Source organism: Salvelinus sp. IW2-2015, unplaced genomic scaffold, assembly GCF_002910315.2.
Source record: "Salvelinus sp. IW2-2015 unplaced genomic scaffold, ASM291031v2 Un_scaffold3660, whole genome shotgun sequence".
Classification (NCBI taxonomy): Eukaryota; Metazoa; Chordata; class Actinopteri; order Salmoniformes; family Salmonidae; genus Salvelinus; species Salvelinus sp. IW2-2015.
Window position 1 is genome coordinate 1 of NW_019944937.1, and position 15,460 is coordinate 15,460.

The 15,460-nt window shown below is 44.5% G+C and overlaps 1 protein-coding gene across 1 annotated transcript; it reads left to right on the plus strand.

Moving 5' to 3' along the window:
- Window positions 1-683: 683 nt before the first annotated feature.
- Window positions 684-9,044, plus strand: LOC112076282 (sodium-dependent neutral amino acid transporter B(0)AT1; the record flags this gene model as incomplete). The annotated part of the gene is made up of 7 exons (XM_024143122.2): window positions 684-796; window positions 7,021-7,152; window positions 7,230-7,386; window positions 7,551-7,755; window positions 7,843-8,002; window positions 8,222-8,384; window positions 8,567-9,044. Coding segments are annotated over 7 exons (1,179 nt in total), but the record flags the coding sequence as incomplete, so codon positions are not given.
- Window positions 9,045-15,460: the final 6,416 nt, after the last annotated feature.

The window sequence follows — 15,460 nt, forward strand, 5'->3', positions numbered from 1 at the left end:
AAAGAGAGAGATTATCAACATTACCCTGTGGTCTCCTCCCATTAGGCTGTGTATATCCAACATTAACCCTGTGGTCCCTCCCCATTAGGCTGTGTATATCAACATACCCTGTGGTCTCCTCCCATTAGGCTGTGTATATCAACATTACCGCTGTGGTCTCCTCCATTAGGCTGTGTATATCAACATTACCCTGTGGTCTCCTCACATTAGGCTGTGTAATATCAACATTAACCCTGTGGTTCTCCTCCCATTAGGGCCTGTGTATATCAACATTACCCCTTGTGGTCTCCTCCCATTAGGGCTGTGTAGGTGTATAATCACATTACCTGGGTCCTCCATACTGTATTACCTTAATGTGGTCTGCTGACCATTACCCTGTGGTCTCATTGTATTCACGTGGCTAGGCTTTGTGATCAGCTTGAAACTCTTACCGTGGCTGATCTTTCGGAGTATGGGCCTAAGATGAAGTTCTCTTCACCCCAGACGTGAGTAGTTAACATTACTATCCCCGTCATCGAACAAAAGTATTTATTCAAAGGTATATGATATTCCAAGTTCAGCCACAGATCCAGATCCACAAAGAGTGCATCTAAGGCCTTTTAGCTAGCGTTAATATATGAGGTAGTATGATAGAATCAAAACGACACGCCTAACAACATTTCTCTGGGTGTGTGTTTCTCCAGATGAATGAACTAATGAACCCAACTACTTGGCTTGATGCGGGTGCCCAGGTTTTCTATTCATTCTCTTTGGCCTTTGGAGGTCTTCTGTCTTTCTCCAGCTACAACTCAGTGCAGTAAGTCCATCACTTCTTGCTAATAACTACTAAATGACTTGTTGTTCACAACCCGGTTGAGACACTAAATCAATTCAAGACATATCATAACTTGTACATAACCACTGCAAGCTTAGGACCCAGTCCTACCTACCTCAAAGTGAGCACGCTTAACTTTCATCATAAAATATTTCATTGACATTAATGCAGCCAAGATTTATGCAAAAGTTAAAGTGATGCTGCAATATATCTGGTTTTAGATTCAAACCTTATGGCTGGTTTCTGATGGGGTACGACAGTTGAACTAGATTCAAACCTTATGGCTGGTTTCTGATGGGGTACGACAGTTGAACTAGATTCAAAACCGTATGGCTGGTTTCTGATGGGGTACGACAGTTGAACTAGATTCAAACCGTATGGCTGGTTTCTGATGGGGTACGAGAGTTGAACTAGATTCAAACCGTATGGCTGGTTTCTGATGGGGTACGACAGTTGAACTAGATTCAAACCGTATGGCTGGTTTCTGATGGGGTACGACAGTTGAACTAGATTCAAACCTTATGGCTGGTTTTCTGATGGGGTACGACAGTTGAACTAGATTCAAGCCTTATGGCTGGTTTCTGATGGGGTACGACAGTTGAACTAGATTCAAACCGTATGGCTGGTTTCTGATGGGGTACGACAGTTGAACTAGATTCAAACCGTATGGCTGGTTTCTGATGGGGTACGAGAGTTGAACTAGATTCAACCGTATGGCTGGTTTCTGATGGGGTACGACAGTTGAACTAGATTCAAACCGTATGGCTGGTTTCTGATGGGGTACGACAGTTGAACTAGATTCAAACCTTATGGCTGGATACTGATGGGGATGACAGTTGAACTAGATTCAAGCCTTATGGCTGGTTTCTGATGGGGTATGACAGTTGAACTAGATTCAAACCTTATGGCTGGTTTCTGATGTGGTACGACAGTTGAACTAGATTCAGCCCTTATGGCTGGTTTCTGATGGGGTACGACAGTTGAACTAGATTCAAACCGTATGGCTGGTTTCTGATGGGGTACGACAGTTGAACTAGATTCAAACCGTATGGCTGGTTTCTGATGGGGTACGACAGTTGAACTAGATTCAAACCTTATGGCTGGATACTGATGGGGTATGACAGTTGAACTAGATTCAAGCCTTATGGCTGGTTTCTGATGGGGTATGACAGTTGAACTAGATTCAACCTTATGGCTGGTTTCTGATGGGTACGACAGTTGAACTAGATTCAAGCTTATGGCTGGTTTCTGATGGGGTACGAGAGTTGAACTAGATTCAAGCCTATGGCTGGTTTCTGATGGGGTACGACAGTTGAACTAGATTCAACCTTATGGCTGGTTCTGATGGGGTACGACAGTTGAACTAGATTCAAGCCTTATGGCTGGTTTCTGATGGGGTACGAGAGTTGAACTAGATTCAAACTTATGGCTGGTTTCTGATGGGGTACGACAGTTGAACTAGATTCAGCCTTATGGCTGGTTTCTGATGGGGTACGACAGTTGAACTAGATTCAAACCTTATGGCTGGTCTGATGGGGTACGACAGTTGAACTAGATTCAGCCCTTATGGCTGGTTTCTGATGGGGTACGACGTTGAACTAGATTCAAACCTTATGGCTGGATACTGATGGGGTACGACAGTTGAACTAGATTCAAACGTATGGCTGGTTTCTGATGGGGTACGACAGTTGAACTAGATTCAAACGTATGGCTGGTTTCTGATGGGGTACGACAGTTGAACTAGATTCAAACTTATGGCTGTTTCTGATGGGGTACGCAGTTGAACTAGATTCAAACCGTATGGCTGGTTTCTGATGGGGTACGACAGTTGAACTAGATTCAAACCTTATGGCTGGTTTCTGATGGGGTACGACAGTTGAACTAGATTCAAACCTTATGGCTGGATACTGATGGGGTACGACAGTTGAACTAGATTCAAACCGTATGGCTGGTTTCTGATGGGGTACGACAGTTGAACTAGATTCAAACCTTTATGGCTGGTTTCTGATGGGGTACGACAGTTGAACTAGATTCAAACCTTATGGCTGGTTTCTGATGGGGTACGACAGTTGAACTAGATTCAAACCGTATGGCTGGTTTCTGATGGGGTACGACAGTTGAACTAGATTCAACCTTATGGCTGGTTTCTGATGGGTACGACAGTTGAACTAGATTCAAACCGTATGGCTGTTTTCTGATGGGGTACGACAGTTGAACTAGATTCAAACCGTATGGCTGGTTTCTGATGGGTACGACAGTTGAACTAGATTCAAACGTATGGCTGGTTTCTGATGGGGTACGACAGTTGAACTAGATTCAAACCGTATGGCTGGTTTCTGATGGGTACGACAGTTGAACTAGATTCAAACCGTTGGCTGGTTTCTGATGGGTACGACAGTTGAATAATTCAAGCTTATGGCTGGATATGATGGGGTACGACAGTTGAACTAGATTCAAACCTTATGGCTGGATCTTGATGGGGTAGACACAGTTGAACTAGATTCAGCCCTTATGGCTGGTTTCTGATGGGGTACGACAGTTGAACTAGATTCAAACGTAATGGCTGGTTCTGATGGGTACGACAGTTGAACTATATTCAAACCTTATGGCTGGATACTGATGGGTACGATAGTTGAACTAGATTCAAACCTTATGGCTGGATTCTGATGGGGCATGACAGTTGAACTAGATTCACCCTTATGGCTGGTTTCTGATGGGGTACGACAGTTGAACTAGATTCAAACCTTATGGCTGGATACTGATGGGGTACGACAGTTGAAACTAGATTCAAACCTTATGGCTGGATACTGATGGGTACGACAGTTGAACTAGATTCAAATCTTATGGCTGGATACTGATGGGGCACGACATTTGAACTAGATTCAAACCGTGTGGCTGGTTTCTGATGGGGTACGACAGTTGAACTAGATTCTAACCTTATGGCTGGATACTGATGGGGCATGACAGTTGAACTAGATTCAAACCTTATGGCTGGATTATGTGGGGCACGACAGTTGACTAGATTCAAACCTTATGGCTGGATTCTGATGGGGTACGACAGTTGAACTAGATTCAAACCTTATGGCTGGATTCTGATGGGGCACGACAGTTGAACTAGTATCAAACCTTATGGCTGGATTCTGATGGGGCACGACAGTTGAACTGGATTCAAACCTTATGGCTGGATTCTGATGGGGTACGACAGTTGAACTAGATTCAAACCGTATGGCTGGTTTCTGATGGGGTACGACAGTTGAACTAGATTCAAACCTTATGGCTGGATACTGATGGGGTACGACAGTTGAACTAGATTCAAACCTTATGGCTGGATTCTGATGGGGCATAACAGTTGAACTAGATTCAGCCCTTATGGCTGGTTTCTGATGGGTACGACAGTTGAACTAGATTCAAACCTTATGGCTGGATTCTGATGGGGCATGACAGTTGAACTAGATTCAGCCCTTATGGCTGGTTTCTGATGGGGTACGACAGTTGAACTAAATTCAAACCTTATGGCTGGTTTCTGATGGGGTACGACAGTTGAACTAGATTCAAACCTTATGGCTGGATACTGATGGGGTACAACAGTTGAACTAGATTCAGCCTATGGCTGGATACTGATGGGGTACGACAGTTGAACTAGATTCAAACCTTATGGCTGGATACTGATGGGGCACGACATTTGAACTAGATTCAAACCTTATGGCTGGATTGTGATGGGGCACGACAGTTGAACTAGATTCAAACCGTGTGGCTGGTTTCTGATGGGGTACGACAGTTGAACTAGATCAAACCTTATGGCTGGATACTGATGGGGCATGACAGTTGAACTAGATTCAAACCTTATGGCTGGATTCTGATGGGGTACGACTGTTGAACTAGATTCAAACCGTGTGGCTGGTTTCTGATGGGGTACGACAGTTGAACTAGATTCAAACCTTATGGCTGGATACTGATGGGCATGACAGTTGAACTAGATTCAAACCTTATGGCTGGATACTGATGGGCACGACAGTTGAACTAGATTCAAACCTTATGGCTGTTTTCTGATGGGGTACGACAGTTGAACTAGATTCAAACCTTTGGCTGGATTCTGATGGGCACGACAGTTGAACTGGATTCAAACCTTATGGCTGGATTCTGATGGGGCATGACAGTTGAACTAGATTCAAACCTTATGGCTGGATTGGGTTCTTAATGTGTTCTGTCTCTCCAGTAATAACCGTGAATAGCCATTCCAGATTCCCCCTTTAATGTGTTCTGTCTCTCCAGTAATAACTGTGAACAGCCATTCCAGATTCCCCCTTTAATGTGTTCTGTCTCTCCAGTAATAACTGTGAACAGCCATTCCAGATTCCCCTTTAATGTGTTCTGTCTCTCCAGTAATACTGTGAACAGCCATTCCAGATTCCCCTTTAATGTGTTCTGTTCCTCCAGTAATAACTGTGACAGCCATTCCAGATTCCCCCTTTAATGTGTTCTGTCTCTCCAGTAATAACTGTGAACAGCCATTCCAGATTCCCCTTTAATGTGTTCTGTTTCTCTCAGTAATAACTGTGAACAGCCATTCCAGATTCCCCCTTTAATGTGTTCTGTCTCTCCAGTAATAACTGTGAACAGCCATTCCAGATTCCCCTTTAATGTGTTCTGTCTCTCCAGTAATAACTGTGAACAGCCATTCCAGATTCCCCTTTAATGTGTTCTGTCTCTCCAGTAATAACTGTGAACAGCCATTCCAGATTCCCCCTTTAATGTGTTCTGTCTCTCCAGTAATAACTGTGAACAGCCATTCCAGATTCCCCTTTAATGTGTTCTGTCTCTCCAGTAATAACTGTGAACAGCCATTCCAGATTCCCCCTTTAATGTGTTCTGTCTCTCCAGTAATAACTGTGAACAGGCATTCCAGATTCCCCCTTTAATGTGTTCTGTCTCTCCAGTAATAACTGTGAACAGCCATTCCAGATTCCCCTTTAATGTGTTCTGTTTCTCCAGTAATAACTGTGAACAGCCATTCCAGATTCCCCCTTTAAGTGTTCTGTCTCTCCAGTAATAACTGTGAACAGCCATTCCAGATTCCCCTTTAATGTGTTCTATCTCTCCAGTAATAACTGTGAACAGCCATTCCAGATTCCCCCTTTAATGTGTTCTGTCTCTCCAGTAATAACTGTGAACAGCCATTCCAGATTCCCCCTTTAATGTGTTCTATCTCTCCAGTAATAACTGTGAACAGCCATTCCAGATTCCCTTTAATGTGTTCTGTCTCTCCAGTAATAACTGTGAACAGCCATTCCAGATTCCCCCTTTAATGTGTTCTGTCTCTCCAGTAATAACTGTGAACAGCCATTCCAGATTCCCCCTTTAATGTGTTCTGTTTCTCCAGTAATAACTGTGAACGCCATTCCAGATTCCCCTTTAATGTGTTCTGTCTCTCCAGTAATAACTGTGAATAGCCATTCCAGATTCCCCCTTTAATGTGTTCTATCTCTCCAGTAATAACTGGAATATCCATTCCAGATTCCCCTTTAATGTGTTCTATCTCTCCAGTAATAACTGTGAACAGCCATTCCAGATTCCCCCTTTAATGTGTTCTATCTCTCCAGTAATAACTGTGAATAGCCATTCCAGATTCCCCCTTAATGTGTTCTGTCTCTCCAGTAATAACTGTGAACAGCCATTCCAGATTCCCCTTTAATGTGTTCTGTCTCTCCAGTATAACTGTGAACAGCCATTCAGATTCCCCCTTTAATGTGTTCTATCTCTCCAGTAATAACTGTGAACAGCCATTCCAGATTCCCCCTTTAATGTGTTCTATCTCTCCAGTAATAACTGTGAATAGCCATTCCAGATTCCCCCTTTAATGTGTTCTGTCTCTCCAGTAATAACTGTGAATAGCCATTCCAGATTCCCTTTATGTGTTCTGTCTCTCCGGTAATAACTGTGAATAGCCATTCCAGATTCCCCCTTTAATGTGTTCTGTCTCTCCAGTAATAACTGTGAATAGCCATTCCAGATTCCCCCTTTAATGTGTTCTGTCTCTCCAGTAATACTGTGAATACCATTCCAGATTCCCCCTTTAATGTGTTCTGTCTCTCCAGTAATAACTGTGAACAGCCATTCCAGATTCCCCTTTAATGTGTTCTGTCTCTCCAGTAATAACTGTGAATAGCCATTCCAGATTCCCCCTTTAATGTGTTCTGTCTCTCCAGTAATAACTGTGAACAGGATGATGCAGTGATCATCTCTATAGTGAACGGAGCCACTGCCGTCTACGCTGCAACAGTCATTTACACCATCATTGGCTTCAGAGCCACAGAGAAGTTTGATGACTGTATTACTGGGTATGTACCTATAGTAGAATTAAACTAGAGTTGTTGCATGAAGATATGAACTAACCTCGAAATAAATGTTTTTGCAGAAATATCCTGACACTGCTGAATACATTTGATCTCCCCGAGGGKAACGTCACTGAGAACAACTATGATCAGGTTCTCCAGAGTCTCAATGGAACACATACAGAKGTCATTCAGGGACTCAACTTGAAGACCTGTGARTTGAATTCTTTCCTTAGTGAGGTGAATCATTCATTTTTATAAAAGGGTAACTGAATGTAAAGTGTTACCAATATTTGTATAAGGTTTGGTGAGATGGATACAACACAAGTGGAGTATATGAGGCTTGCTGTAAATATATCTTAGTTGCTAGGCATCTGATTCATTCTCTCCTTGTCTTGCTACAGGGGGTTGAAGGAACTGGTCTGGCCTTTATCGTGTTCACAGAGGCCATCACTAAGATGCCTGTATCTCCTGTTTGGTCAGTCTTGTTCTTCATCATGCTCTTCTGTCTCGGCCTGTCRTCCATGTTTGGCAATATCGAAGGAGTTCTGGTACCACTTCAGGACCTGGGGGTTTTCCCCAAGAGTTGGCCCAAAGAAGCCATCGCTGGTGAGATGAGACAAAGTTCCTTACACCATTTTGAAGGATGGAGATCCCWTTGTTAAATATCTTTATCTTCTTCTTCTTCTGTRACAGGGACAACATGTGTCCTCTGCTGCTTTGTTGGATTAATATTTGTTCAAGGCTCAGGGAACTACTGGCTGGCACTCTTTGACAGCTATGGCGGGTCCATTCCTCTGCTGATCATTGCATTCTGTGAGATGGTTGGGGTTGTCTACCTCTATGGTATTGATAGGTGAGAAATAAATTCATTCTGTGAGATGGTCGGTGTTCTGTACATCTATGGTATTGAAAGGTGAGTAATACATTAATTCAGTGAGATGTTGGGGGTTACGTTACTCTATGYCATTGACAGGTTAGTATAGAAACAAAATTATGTTGGTCCTTACATTCACCATAGATTCATTAGAGTCTGGGCATTAATGAATGTTGACTATGTACGTTGTTCTAACAGGTTCAACGATGATATTGAGTTCATGATCGGCCACAAGCCCAACCTCTTCTGGCAGATCACATGGAGATTTGTCAGCCCCACCATCATGTTTGTCATCTTTGTGTTCTACTTTGTCACGAAAGTCCAAGAAACACCAATGTACAAAGCCTGGAATCCTGAATCGGTAACGTTTCACTTTGTTGTCAGTGGCCAAATTAGTTATGAAATTAGGAGATTTCTACTTGCTAATAGTAAATCAACTTGCGTGCACATGTTCTCTATTGGGTGTTTGAAAGGATCTCACTAGACAGTGGCATCAGTAGCCTACAAAACACACTTAACAAGGTTATTACCGTTTCTTCACAGGACAACTTCCCTACATTGGAGGAGAAGGAATATCCAACCTGGATCTTTGCTATAATCTTCATCCTGGCAGGAATCCCAGGTCTTTCTGTACCTCTTACGGCTGTTTACAAATGTTTGAGGAACCGCTGCTGCAAGAAGGATAATGAGTTTAAACAAGATGACTTAAACACTATTGCCAAACAAGTTCACCTGACGGATGAGGCTACCAAGAACAAACCAGACATCCCAGAGACAGCAGATGGAAGATAGTGATCAAGTCACTAGTCCCATTGTTGTTTTCATGACAGGCCTCCATTTGTTTACTTCATGCCACTGATAGCTGAAAGGAGTAGATACGTTTGAATGTTTTACACTACAAGTTTTACACTACAAGGTTGTATGGAATGAGGTATGGCAGAAAAGCCATTAAAGCTTACATTGATTGACACATTGTAATTTTTGTGCTGAAAAGTCAACATTAAACTAAATTATATCCCTTGTTCTTGTTATGTTCTTGTTATAGTATAGTCCTCGGGGATTACCATTCAGTGTGTAGTTCTGGTCTTGCTATAGTWTAYTCCTCGGGGATGACCATTTAATGTGTAGTGCTGGTCTTGCGACWTTGGGCTAATAAATATTCCAGATYATTTACTGATTAATTACTGGAATAATGAATTGATCAGATTTATTTGATTKATCTGTAACACACGGTAACACAAAACAATCACGGACAAAACAGAAAGGTAGACGAGAGGGCAAATAAGGAACATAATAAGGGAATAGAAATCAGGTGTGCGTAATCAAGACAAAACAAAAGGAAAAAGGAAACATGGATCTGTGATGACTAGAAAGCCGGTGACGTCGACCGCCGAACGCCGCCCGAACAAGGAGAGGAGCCGACCTCAGCCGATGTTGTGACAATCTGGTTATCCTGTTCAAATGAAAGGGGCACCATTAAAGGTTGCCTATAGAGAGACTCCTGAATTAACTCTATCAGTAGTTATCATTAATCGTTACAGTGTTAATCCTATCAACAATATAATCATTTTTACCATGTTCTCATCCTGAATAGTCGTCGAGGTCTGGAACCTCAAGAACCCAATAGCTCGCAAATTAACACAATGCCWCAAATAATTCATTTAAGGTTTTATTTACTAGACTAAATCAGTTGGAAAATTAGGTAGTTAAAGATTAAGGGGAATAACGGGATACAACACAGTTATTGAGGTGAGAATCTCCACAGGTCAATATGAATGAACTTCCATACTCAGGTCAGGCAGTACAACAGAACATTCACAGTATTTATTTTATTTTTTGTAATTGAAAGAGACAATGTGAAAGGGGTTCACCAACACAGGCTTTCACAACCGTGACCCTATAGAGAGCTTCACCAACCAGGAATAGACAATGAACTAGGCAATCAATTGGCATCCGAATGTGGACAATGCCGGGACAGTATTGACCATGGGCTCGTAAATTAGACCAGCCGTCTTACAATTACTCAATGACTTCCACCACGTCACACACAACGCCACTTTCAGAGGAATTTAAGAATGCAATAGGTCATGTACTTGAATGCCGATGTTGCTTGACCAAGTGGATTCCTCTAGGATGGGATGGAGAAAAAAAAGTCCATTGTCCTCTTCTCTTGACAGTAGTGATATGAGTCCAGCAGGCCAAAAATAGCTCACAGCCAAAGGAGTGAGACCCACTTCTCTCTCTCGCGCAGTCCTCAGTCCTCAGTCCCGGAAGGTAAAGTCTATTAGAGTTGTTTTCGTTCTTTCTCTGATCCAGGTTGGGATGTATTGTGAAGTCAGTCCGTTGGTCTTGAATGAGCAACAGTGCGTTTCGCAGGATCCCCTCGGGGAGGATTGCTTCCATCTGAGTAGGATACTTTTTCATCYATCGGTGTTTGGTTTCCAAGGAGATGGGATCATTCGTCRATTGGGCGTGGCCGCACCTCGCAGAAACTTGATCTTGTCYRCTGTTAGTAAGTCCTATKATTTATAGGGATACTCACAGAGTGCYGGCTTATGATAGGCATCATGGGACCGCCCTGTGTATTCTAAGGATTCAGCATATCCCTGTTCTCTGTGACAAACCTGAGATCTCCTCATAAGTGCCCACAGCATGGTCCTACTGCACAAAACAAAGTTCAACAATCTCTAGGATAACTGCATTATTCAAGATGGTGGGGGTATTGATAGGGGAGTATCTAGATGCAAAATGCTATTGATTACTATGATAAAATGATAACCATTGTCAGGTATTTATTATACCACAGAGCCTGGCCCAGTTGCAATTTCTACTGGCAGATAAAAATAACATGTTTTATTGTCACATACACCGGATAGGTGCAATGAATGTCTTGTTTTACAGGGTCAAACATAGTAGTAAGGCACCCCTGGACTAAATTAAGTTTAAGTGCCAAAGGCACATCGACAGAGTTTTCACCTTGAGTATTCGAACCAGAGGCCTTTCGGTTACTGATGCAACACWCTAACCGCTAGGCTACCTGCCGCCTTCATGGAGGCTGATCAGTCCCTTCACGTTCGTCATTTTTGTCTTCTACTTCGACGACACAGTCCCTAAGAAGCTCTTCTAGAAAGCTTGGTATCCTGAATTGGTAATATTCCCTCTAAACATAATAAGCAGCTAAACTACAGAGTTTTGAGACATAGAAACTGATAAAACACAATAAGATATTGATTTCACAATCGACAATAACAGATTACATTCACAGGTTATGTTAGATACATAAGTCAGTGCATTGCTTCAGTTCATGTTGATAGACTAGCTCATACTGAGACTTTCTTTGTAGGAAAACTGTACCATATTAATGATTTTTATTGTGTGTCCCTTTCGGGAAAGTTGTCTTGCAAATTTGGAGTTGAAGCCATATCCAGACTGGATCTACAGTGCATTAGGTGTCACTGGTGTAGAGAGGAGTAGGCAGGAGGCAGTCACAGGTTTAGAACTGAATTTATTTAAGGACCATAGATCAAAGCGGGACGAAACCCAAACGCTGTTGTGCTCAAAATATATCTTCATAAACAAAAAGGCACAGGGCAAACCCAAAGTGCAAAACATAAAGTACTCAGGAAATAGTAGAAGAAATTCCTCTCAGGAAAACAAGTAACATTTACAATGACCGACAAAGACAAATGACAGAGGGAGTATATATACAGTGATAGAGTGGGGATTGGAACCAGGTGTGTGTAATGATGACGAGACAAGTCCAGGGTTGATGAGTGAAGGGTGTTTGCCAGCAGTAGGTTCGGCAGAAGCTAGAAGGCCTGCTACGCTGAATGCCTGAGCTGAACAGAAGGGGGAGCCAAAGCAAAGGCTGGTGTGACAGTACCCTCCCCCCGAGGAGCTGCTCCAGCAGCGTGGCACCGCTGACCTTGGGGACAACCCCGGAGATGCTGTGCGGGTCGGTCAGGATGACGCCTGTGGAAGTCTCGAATGAGAGAATGATCCAGGACGTAATGTGCCGGAACCCAGCACCGATCTTCGGGACCGTACCCCTCCCAGTCGATCAGGTACTGGAGAAGCCCTCCATGACYCTMTGAGTCCAACAGGCTGCGGACGGAGTATGCCGGGGCCCCCTCGACGTCCAAGGGAGGGGGAGGTGCGTCGTGCGGTCCAGCACTAGCCAAGGGCCCAGCTGCTACCGGCCTGAGGAGAGATACATGAAATGAGGGTGAGTTACGGTAATTGATGGGGAGCAGTAATCTGGGAGCAGTAATCACCTCATTGACTCTCCTCAGGACTTTGAACGGGCCCACAAACTGCGGGCTCAGCTTCCGGCAGGGCAGGTGGAGGAGCAGGTCCTTCGTAGAAAGCCAGACCCTGTCACCGGGATGAAAGACCGGGGCCACACTGCGGTGACGATTGGCTTGCGCCCTCTGCCGGAGGACGATGCGCTGGAGACGGGTGTGCGCGGTATTCCATACCTCCTCGGCACGCCGGAACCAATTGTCCACCGCAGGAGCCTCGATCTGACTCTAGTGCCAGGGTCGGCTGACAGCCTACAACACATTGAAAGGGTGTGAGGTTAGAGGAAGAGTTGACGGAGGGAAGGTACCCACCCAGTTCCTGATATACCCTTTCCACCTACCCACTTGATTGGGGACGGTACCCGGAGGTGAGGCTGACCGTGACCCCCAGTCGTTCCATGAAGGCCTTCCAGATACGGGAGGTGAACCGAGGACCACGGCCAGACATGTTGTTCTCCGGCGTCCCGTGGTGCCGGAAGACGTGAGAGAAGAGAGCCTCTTCAAACGACAGGCTTTGGAAAACTGCCCCTCCGAGGGGGGAAGGTCTGTGACAAAGTCCACAGAGAAATGGGACCAGGGTTGTTGTGGAACCGGCAGCGGGTGGAGTTTGCCATGGGGGAGGTGTCTAGGTGTCTTGCTTTGTGCACAGGTGGAGCAGGAAGAGACGTAACCCAGATGTCCCGGGCCAAGGTGGGCCACCAGTACTTGGCGGAGAGACAGTTGATAGTACGGGCTATACCCGGGTGCCCCGACACAGGTGCTGTGTGTGCCCAGGCGAGGAGATGGTCCCGCACATCAGAGGGCACGTACATACGCCCCCTTCTGGACAGTGTGCAGGTGAGGGCTCATATCGCAGGCTTGATGGAAGTCCACGTCCACATTCCACACGACAGGAGCAACAATGCTGGACAGGGGAATAATGGGTGTCACTTTCCTTGCACAAACACAGTGCCCTTGATTAAACAAAACAACGAGGTGAGGCTGAACCTTCAGATCGCACGGCTGCCTTCATGTTTCTGTTGATATGGCAGGTACTCAGGCAGCACGGTTGCATTCGTGTTTCTGTTGATATTACAGGTAATCACGCAGCACGGTTGTCTTCGTGTTTCTGCTGATATGGCAGGTACTCACGCAGCACAGTTGCCTTCGTGTTTCTGTTGAAATGGCAGGTGCTCAGGCAGCACGGCTGTCTTCGTGTTTCTGTTGATATAGGAGGTACTCAGGCAGCACAGTTGCCTTCGTGTTTCTGTTGATATGGCAGGTACTCAGGCAGCACGGCTCCTCCTTTTCTCTTCAGACTAGGTGGAGACTGATGTAGAGTTAGAAAGAAAGGACTTAGGGAAGTTCCTCATGCAATATATGCAGGCTGAGAGGACATTGTCAGGCCAGAGTAGTTGCATACCATAGTTCACACCCACCAGAAGATGGATAGTAATGAGATGAYTGCAGTTSYTGAGGCTATAGGTTTGGCTGTGGGTCTGGGTAATGTCTGGAGATTCCCTTACTTGTGTCAGATCTATGGAGGAGGTAAGAGTCCTTCATCTACACTATGACGTCGAGAAGAACACTARATTTACCAGTGTATTTATGTTTCTACTGGTGGTGAGCAGAACAGTTGTAGCTGAGACCACCTTATTCAAGTCAGATTCAAGACTGAGACCAAAGATATTCAAGTCCAAGTCAAGACCAAGACCAGAGCAAGTTGAGTCAAATTCAAGACCATCAAATATTTGGGATTTAAAAAACAAAACAGAGACCATTCAAAAAACAGTCTCAACTTGAGATGTCCTACAACACTGGAGCAGAAATCAGTCTGAGGTTTTAGGGCCAACAGAGGTTGGTATTTAGATCTCAAACAGGCCAGCGAGATGGGAAATGTCCTACTGTTAGAGCGCATTGTTTAGCTTGTTCTGTTTGGCGCTTAACCTAACCATCACCATAATCTTTGATGTTAGTCCTACCTGTCTTTCTCCCGCTTTAGAAATACTATCAGGATGGTTCAAGATCATGCCATTTTGCTAACCTGACTGTGATGTTATACTGTTTCCATGGTAATGTACTGTTGATGCAGTGGACAAGTACAGTATCCAGCGCTCAGCTCCTAAAAGTGAGAATCTATTAGTGGGAGTGGGAGGGGTACGGTCCGGAGGAGAGGTGCTGGGTTCGCGTGAGTTCCACCGTCGCCGGCCGGATCACCCTGCGCCTCGCCCTTCGCACCGCTGGAGCGACGCACCGGGGGGGGGTATTGTCACAACTTTCGGCTCCTCTCCTTGTTCGGGCGGCATTCGGCGGTTGACGTCACCGGCTTTCTAGCCATCGTCGCTCCATGTTTCATTTATCCATTTGTTTTGTCTTGTTCCCTGCACACCTGGTTTTCATTCCCCAATCAATGTACATGTATTTATTCCTCTGTTCCCCATCATGTCTTTGTGTAAGACTGTTTTGTGTTACGTGTATTTTGTCTATTGGTATTTTTGTTACGCGCCAGACACTTGTCTGTGTTCCGTGTTTTGGGCACATTGTTTGTGCTTATGGTATTTTACCGGAATAAAGTGTGCGCCTGTTCACTTCACTCTGCTCTCCTGCATCTGACTTCACCTCAAGTACACATCTAGTGACAGGGTTGATGTGCCTCACCTCCTTCACTGTGGCTCTGATATTTACCATGGGCTCAGGGAACTACTGGCTGGAGATCTTCAACAGCTATGTAGGATCCCTGCCTCTACTCATCATGGTCTTCTTGGAGATCATCGCTGTGGTTAACATCTATGGGATGAACAAGTTAGTACCACTTAATTTATGTGTTTTTTCCATCTATAAATTATCTCACTTCTGAACAAGCTCAATCTCAAGAGCAAAGTTAACAAAATAGTATCAAATCTTTGTTTTTCTTTCTTCAACTCATCTGAGAATGTTTCTATGTTCTCAAGTTCAGTGATGAAATAGAGTGTTTCTTTATTCTCAGGTTCAGTGATGACATGGAGTGGAGGACGGGGCGAAGGCACAACATTTTCAGGCCACGTGCAGAGTGATCAGCCTACTGATGCTGCTGATGGTCTTCCTGGCTTACGTGGTTGTCCCGGCTGAAACTCAACCCAGTTACGCTGCATGGAACCCTGACTATGTAAGAGACAGC